General features: G+C 31.0%; 1 protein-coding gene across 1 annotated transcript in view; it reads right to left on the minus strand.

The window, feature by feature from the left end:
- LOC108914843 (tctex1 domain-containing protein 1-B) overlaps positions 1 to 6,678 on the minus strand; it is a 9,759-nt gene extending 3,081 nt beyond the window's left edge. The window contains exons 1-3 of the mRNA XM_023455890.1: positions 6,668 to 6,678; positions 5,649 to 5,679; positions 1,506 to 1,595 (exon numbers count right to left, since the gene is read on the minus strand). Coding sequence (XP_023311658.1) covers positions 1,506 to 1,595; positions 5,649 to 5,679; positions 6,668 to 6,678 — 132 coding nt within the window. The remainder of the gene's footprint in view (positions 1 to 1,505; positions 1,596 to 5,648; positions 5,680 to 6,667) is intronic.
- Between the last annotated feature and the right edge of the window lie 2,206 nt (positions 6,679 to 8,884).

Below are 8,884 nucleotides of genomic sequence, written 5' to 3' on the forward strand. Positions count from 1 at the left end.
ATATATATATATGTCGCATGTTTACCTCTACAGGTGGTGATGGTGTAATCAACGAGTTTGAACTCATACTTCTTATATTTGGTAATCACAATCTTACAAACGGACACACAACTATAACGAACCAAACTGTTACGATATGATGAACTTGTTAACCATCTAAAGGATTACAATAAACTCTTCCAACTTTATCGATTTGCCTCCCATTATAAGGGTACAACCTGGCACACAATTTTCCATATTCGATACAAATAGAACCAAACGCGTAATTAAAAATACTTGGAAATATTGTATAACTATAGATACATCAAATGGCATTTCTGTTCCTTTGTGAAAGTATTTAAAATGTATCCTTTCCAATACGTTTCCAATACTGAATAAAGTAATACCTAATGATATTTTCAAATCAGGTTTAATTATTGTATTAAACTTGTAACTTTAATGGATTTCATTAAAATGTATGTTTTTTAGTTTCGTGGTATATATAATTTTGCATTGAAAAAAGAATCACAAAAATAAATCTAATTCTGCTATTTCTGCTTTGTCAATGTAAGGTTATAGTTAAATCCAGAAAATCTCTTCTAAATTTGATTGACATTGAGAAAAAACTCATAATATAGATTAATAATTTAATTTTTTCAAAAGTTTGACTGTTTGAAACAAAGAAACGGTTCGCTAGATCGAGTTGAAACTTCACAGGATTCTTCTGGGTATGTCGAACTGTAAAAGCCATGCTTAACACTAGTCATTTCGTGAATATTTCTAATTCAACCGTTAATTTTCTAAAAAAACATAAATTACACTTTTTCCTGTTTTTTTAAATTCGTGTAAAAGATGAAAAAATTTTTTTCCGAAAAGTTGAGGCAGCATGTTATAGGAAATTTATTCCAGTTTTCGAAACTGCCCTTCAATTATCTGTAATTTGTCGCCGAGATATCGATGATTGAAGACAAAACGATCCTTTTCCATTAAAAGTCCGATATTTCGATGAAAAATGGTAGTATCGAAATTAAAAAAAAAAGGAAATTGAAGCTGAATAAACAAGTTATCTGGTCCATACAATGACTTAGCTGAAAAAAATTTTTTCAAGTCCGTGGACTCCGTGGAGAAAATTTGCAAAATTTTGTTGTCGCGTAATTTTTTAGAATTGCATGATAACCGTCTAAGATCTAAAAACTAAAATCTAAGACCTTCAAAATGCTTTTTTTTAATTCCCGATACGGCCATTTTTCACAAATACAGTCTGTCAAAAATCAGGCAAAAATTTCGGAAATTCTTTTGATCCTTTAATTTTTTGCATTAGTGTAGAATAATCTATCTTGTATTAATCTATTTAAAGAATCCATTCACATATGCATTTTGTTACGAAATTGAGGCGTCACATGAAAATTTTCCTCCTATTTCTTCAGGAAACGAAAAAAATGTAAGTACAAATGAAAAAATGTTTCTAACTTTCAAATATGTTTCCATGCTCTAAATACAAATTAAACATTATATTGGTTACATACCTTCTTATCACTAACTTCACCTGTTACTGAAGACCTCCTTATGTCGATAATGCTTCCAAGAGCTTTAGTTATTCTGCTTTTTCTTTGTTCCTGAAAGGGAAGTAGTAAGTAATGTAAATTTAGTAATTAAATAAATGTAAGATTAATATTAGCTTATTCCTTCTTTGAAATAGAAAGTAATCGGTTTTTATAGAGAAAAATTTAAATGAATATTATATTCCCTCATATACATAGTACCACCCATATTTATATCAAATATGGTTGAATATGAAAAAAAAAGCCATATATCAAAAGATTCTCTGCATTTGTAGTAATATTTTCTTAGAAACTATTTAAATTTTCGCAATTTAATATAATCAGTTGTGAGGTATTTATAAAGTAAGTAGCTAAGTGCAATTTATTTTCAACTACAAAGGTATGTATATCGATGTTATCAAGAAAAATTTTCACTGTTGTGCGATAGACATGTGCCCATTGAGAGGACATTTTTTAATTAAACCTATAGCTTTTATTATGTATCAGATATCCAAGGAGGGTTTTGCTTCTTTTTAAGTATGTGGTATAAAATTCCGTTAATTGATATCTATTAATATCTTATAAAGTAAATTATTTATTTTGTTTTGTTAAAACTAGTGGCCATTTAGTAAAATTCCGTTGATAAATATTTAACTAATTGTACTTGCATTGCAAGTCGAACCACACTTAACTATATTATAAAAAAATATGTCTTTATGCTTGTGTAATAACTTCAATATTTTCAAAATCTACAGTATGAGTCAAGTTCGACAGAAAACCTCCTTTAAAGAAATAAGTTCATAAACATAGATCGTAGAGCACTTTTTAAAGATGTCTATTTACAAAAAATTAAAAATTTTTCAAAATATCTCTTAAAGATATTTGACATACTGATAAACCTTGAACAACGACCTCGCTAGTTATGGAAAAAAATCACTGAACTTGTTTACAAATACGTCAACACATAATGGAGGTACTTAAAAACTCTAGAATTTCGACGCTCCTCAGAAGATTGGAAATTTGATAAATGCATTTTAATAATCGTTTCGATTAATATTTCTATAAAAAAAATGTCTCCAATTTTATTCGAAAAATGAGTCAATTTTTGAGTTATTTTGCTTTTTTAATTTGAAAGAAGCTTACGACATACAAAGTTGATTAATTCGCAAATAACTCCAAAACTATTAGTTTCACAAAAAAATAATTATAGAAATATTTTGTGCGTCCAAACTAACGCATGAACTTTTATTTTTCTAGAGGATAATAACACCTAAAAAAATTAAAATTGTTGCAAACGAGCTTTTTGACACCTAATTATATTATATTTAAAATTGTATTTTCAACAAAAAATTCCTATAATTTTCCATTGAAGTTATTTTCGATTTTAGGCTTATTTTTAATTAAAAATACCAACTGGCATTAAATGCTCTTATCCAATATTAAAAATACTCGAAATTTTAGGGTTCTTAATGACAATGTCTCTCAGTATCTCTACCACACCAATAAAAGCCAACACGTTTCCGTAATAAAAACTAAAGTAAATTATTTATACACCACAAAAAAAAAAGTAAGCTGGGCTGTGGACCAGACTAGTGTACCACATAGTGTTTTGACTGGCTGAATCCGAATCTAAAGTCAAAATACACGGGTTGGTTCGTATTTTGACCCTAACATAAAGACACTCATCTAGAAAACGGTTTTCGACTTTTCAAATTTACTTGAGTAGTCTGTGATCGGCAAATCATTGAAATTCATTAACTCATTCACCATAACCTCGTAACCTCGTAACCCGGAATGTGCGAGGAAACATGGATCTCATACATCAGAAATTCAAAACTATATAATTCTGGGTAACACCGCCATCCTAATACTCGAAACCTGCTTATAATCTGAGCATGTGTACTTTTATCACTCAGTCATATGGATTTTTTTCTCTTTACATCCAATACATACTATCGCAAGTTTGAACTTTAGCGAGTTATTCATTCTATCATTTTATAATTTTATGCTCTCTCAAGACCTGTGCAATAACTACATTTTACATTTTCGATCTCTTTCAGGTACATTTCTTGTCAACTGTCATCAGTAAATCAACCAGCATATGTTTATTACGCCTGCCGCAACTGATGTACATCTTCTATCCTTCAAAATTCAATGTGTAAATTCATTTAGTTTTTGTAATCATATTCTCACAATTGTATTGAAGTTATTATTATTCTCACAACAGTTATGATTCGATATTGTTTTTGCACCGAATTTCTCGATTTGTCACCTCCGCACCCAGGGCATCTCCTCGTGATGATGGCAAGCAACGGGTGTATTCCGATTAGGTCCCAGGGAAGACAGAATCTTAGAATATAAGCTGGTGAAAGAGGAACCACGAAAACCTAGTACCAGTGATTTCCATAAATCCTCAACCTAGTTATTAATCATTAATTGTAATCTTACCTCGTATGTTGTGATAAGTTATGAAAGAGACTAAGGTTTTAGTATTAAGAACTTTTTCATATTAACTGCTTTCTTAATATAGTAAGTAAGATATAACTAATTTAATATAAGAGAAATGCTCGTAATGGGTATATGGATTTAAAGCTCGTATTTCTAGTGTATATCGATTTAGGACTTATGAATTTGGTGTATGGTTTATGGGTTTTGGATTGATGATTTTGAGTTGATGGCCAAGATACGAGGGGCGACCCAATAGTAATGAAAATCGGCCTGTGGAGTGGTGGCGAGGTGTTGTCGTAGCCACTCTCATGAGTCCCTGTGCGAAATTTCGTCGTGGTGAGACCACCTGTTTGTACGTAACATTTTTTAACGTACTTAACAACTTTTTCCCACGTAGCGAAATGGCTGACCTAGGGAGGCACGTGCGGTGACCACGGAAACTCTTGAAATGTTTTAAGCAGCTTACAAGAATGATGCTTTGAGTAAAACTCTGGTCTACGGTTGGTTTTCGAGGTTTAAAATGGGTGAAACCCATTAAACCATTGAAAACTAATCCCATTCCAGGCGCCCCTCAACTACAAGAACTGACGACAATGTTGAAAAAATCAACACCCTCATCCGTGAATACTGTCGCCGAACAATTGATCGACTCTGATATGTCTGGAATGTCTTGGAGTTCAAATAAGGGGATTTTGTCAGGGGATTTGCATATAAGAAGAGTTGCAGCCAAACTTGTCCCTCGCCTTATCAATAAGAATCAAAAGGAGCGCCGCCCCCAGCTCTGTCATGAGATGAAAAATCATTTTTTTTTTTTCAAGATTATTACTGATGGCGAATCATGGTGTTATGGTTACGATCCCGAAACTAAACAACAATCATTTGTTTTTTTTTATGTCAAAGATGTTCCAGTCCAAGCGGTTAATCAGCACTTATACATGGAGGTATTGGAAAGGTTAAGAGAGAGCAGCGGAAAGAAAAAGGCTGATCTTTGACTCACAGGGAATTGGTTCTTCTATCATGGCAACGCAAAGGCTCACGCCGCATTCACTGTGAGGCAGTTTTTGGACAAAAACGGAATGACACCGATTATGCGATCTCTCCCCGCCTCTACTCGTCTGACCTGGCCATTGACTTCCTTATTTTGTTCCCTAGACACAAAAGGGACCTAAACGGAAAATGTTTTGGGACTGTGGTGGAAGGACATTCCATTAAGTGAGTTACAGAACTGTTTCAAACAATAGCAAAAACGTTTGAACAATTACATATTGGTCAATGAAGAGGTGATCGAAATTTTGTTTAAATATATTGAAAAATAAAAATGTTATAAACAAAGTCTTATTATTTTTCGGTTCCCTCTCGTATAAGTTGAGGGTTTATGCATTTAGGAGTTATGGGCTTAAGATTAATAAATACGGTGTACAGAGTGACAGGTAATGGATATTTGTTCAAAACTTCAAAAACCGTTTTCTGGAGAAATGTTTTGACATTAGGATCAAAACACGAAAATTTCCGAAATTCTGACTTTAGATCCAGTGACCACAAGACTATAGGATACACTGGTCTGTAATATTACTCTGGAAATAGAAATATTTCTGTTTACTATAAAAAAAAACGAACAAATTGAAGAACGACATACTATACGTATTTACAACCATATAATATAATACTTTCAAAACTTACCTCTGGTCTATACAAGGAACCCCTTCTTTCCCTGAAAATAGGTTCAGTAAATTTAAAAGTAATACATAATATGTATATTACATATAAATATATCTATAAAATGAACTAATATAAATATACCGCATATAGATAATATATCGTGTCCAAAATGAAGCAGTGTTTCCCAGCTCCAATCTTAAGATTTTAATAATTACTATTTATAAACATTTGCCCTTGGAGCCCTCATTTTTGAGATACAAGGTGTTAAAGTTTACAAACCAAGGTATGTTTGTAAATATCTTCTGAATAAATAAAACTTTTGAAACGAGGTTTTGTTTGCACATTAAAATAAAATAAATATGACATAAATAAGTTTCAACAAAATCAGTGGATTAGTAAGTTATGTATGCTAGTTACATTTTGCTCAAAGATTGTAGCCACCTGAAAAATATTTTTTCATTTCTTGAATGCAAATTTTTAAAATTGCGAAGTTGAAACTTAATATTTCATGCTGACTACTTTTTTATTTATGTATTTGGCACACAAAATATCCTTTCAATGTCTTCTTTCGTTCAGAATATATTTAGATTCACCTACTTTAAATGGAATCTCTTTAAAAAATATCTTATTATTGTTTGGTTTAATTCATTTTCTTTTATTGAAACTTAAATTATTATAGTCCAGTTGGTAGAGGTTCGGCCTTCGGAGGTTCAACTTATTTGTTCCTGTTTCAGTAATATTATAAGTATATTATGAGTAATACCTGTATTTTTTAGATTTCCTAAGAAACTGGAACGGAGAAACTTGTGGAAGCTCTCCCTAGGTGATGTCAATATTACCTACAACATTTTTGTTTGTTCTGATCATTTTGCGATTAATGATTTTCTGACAAATATTAACTGCATCAGAAACAGGAATGGATTCACCCAATCGTAATAAAATTATAAACGTGAAGTAAGTTATAAATATATAATTAACAAATTATATGTCCTTTGTATAGTATCTACAATTAATACCCTATAATTTTTCTATCTGCTTACCTTTCTAACATTTTTTTTATTCAGTACATTTTAAAAAATACAAAAGAAAATTCTACCTGTTACATATTTATATATTACCATTTTATTTTATATAAACACTACCGTAAGTGTTTATGTAAAATACATCTGGAATAGATAATTCATCATTTTTAGGAAAAGGCCTTATCCACGATATTTTGGAGAATGCCATACTTCTGACATGGATAGTCCAAAAAGAGCAAGAAAAAGTTGGAATATTTGTAAGAAAAAAAAATAAAAATGCAAACAATAAAGATCCGAAGTCTGCAACAGGCAAAGAGTCGTCTAAAAGCCAGAATTTGTAGCCTTAATTCTCTTCTGAAATTTTTGAAAAAGAAATATGACTTAACAGAAACTGCTTAATGTATCATTCATGTAAGTTGAAAAATACTTATTCTTTCTGTGTCTGTAAATAATATGTAATTTTAGGAATCAGCACCTGGAATGTTAGGTGAAATCTATCAAAAATCAAGAAAATGACAATCTCATAAAAAGTATTCACCTGAGCTTAGGTCGTTTGCCTTAACTTCAGCTTTTATTCAACAGATGCTTATAATTATGCAAGAAGAAATTTTAACATGGCTTTGCCACATACAAAAACAATTTCTAAGTGGTACAGATCTATAGATGGAACACCTGCATTTACAAATGAAGCATTGGCTGCTATTAAAATGAAAGTAAGAGAAACAAACAGTGAAATTTTGGGCAATTTGGTATTTGACGAAACGTCTATAATGCAAAGTGTTGAGTGGAATAGGAAACGATTCACTGGATATGTTGATATCGGGGATAATATTCCAAAAGCTACGGATGCCCTTGTTTTTATGATTGTAGCTATAAATAGTCATTGGAAAATACCTGTTGGGTACTTCTTGACAAACGGTTGAAGTGGTGGAGAAAAAGCTAATTTGTTAAAAAAATGTTTAGAATTTTTAAGTGAATTAGGTATCAAAATAGTTTCTGTTCTTTTTGACGGTGCTCCTTCAAATATCAAATTACGGCCATATATGTTAATGTTAATATTAATAAGTAGATAGATTGCAAGTTTGTGGCATTTTAGGTTATTTGTTGACTTATTACTGTTTCAAATTGGTTTTCTAATAAAAACTAGAAAAATAAACCAAACATTTGTCTTTTTATGATTTCTATAAGTCACTAGTGAGTTTTATAAGTCATAATTTACTAGTGACTTAGGACTTTATAAGTCACTAGTGACTTATAGGCCACATTATTCCTTTAAAACCAAAGAAGTTATAGTATCATTATATACAAGTGTTGGATAAAAGCATTTAATTTATCAGTCATGATCAAAACAATTTGAGTATAGTAAAAACAGTTTATTAATTTTACTTCAATTTTTACCATCTCATTATATCACCAATATGTAAAAATTATTTATAAAATGAGTTATCCTTTCAAATGTGTATTGGTATTTTGTAAATTTTAATATTTCGCCTTTTTTGACAGTACGCCACTGCCATTGTGTCTCATTGTTTACATTTGGCACTATCTATCTTAATTTATTAGATAGTTCTCTGTTTAGATGTTTGCTACAGTTAAAACACATGTATAAGAATACACAAAGCTCCTTCTAGTGGTTAGAATTAGTTGGCAGAAACCAAAAGCAATGTGCAAAATTCAAGTATCTTCATTTTTGCAGTTTTGGTAAGGTTTTATATCATCCTAGTTTTATATGTCACCGTTTTGTTAATTTTTGGACGTATATTTATGTATATTTATAAAATATTCCATTACGGTAGATTAGCCAGCACAATTACCTACAATTTAAAAACAAAAATATTTTCATCGTTTAGATCCTAAGTCCTAAGCTACTTAACATTTTGCGCCTGTTAGCTATCCTCGTACATTATTCAACATATCAACATAAAACAAAAACGTACGTGTGGGGGTAAACCTTTAACTTTAAGTAAACAACTGTTTACAAATTTACTGTTGCATATTTCTAATAGTATACAAGCGCCGTAGAGCGGAGCTCTCGCTCGATAATGAAAAGTTAAAGGTTTACCCCACACGTACGATTTTGTTTTATGTTGATATGTTGAATAATGTACAACTACGGCTAACAGGCGCAAAATGTTAAGTAGCTTAGGATCTAAACGATGAAAATTGTATATATATATTTTTTAATTGTAGGTAATTGTGCTGGTTAATCTACCGTGATGGAATATTTTATAAATA

This window comes from Anoplophora glabripennis, unplaced genomic scaffold (assembly GCF_000390285.2).
Source record: "Anoplophora glabripennis isolate ALB-LARVAE unplaced genomic scaffold, Agla_2.0 scaffold979, whole genome shotgun sequence".
Classification (NCBI taxonomy): Eukaryota; Metazoa; Arthropoda; class Insecta; order Coleoptera; family Cerambycidae; genus Anoplophora; species Anoplophora glabripennis.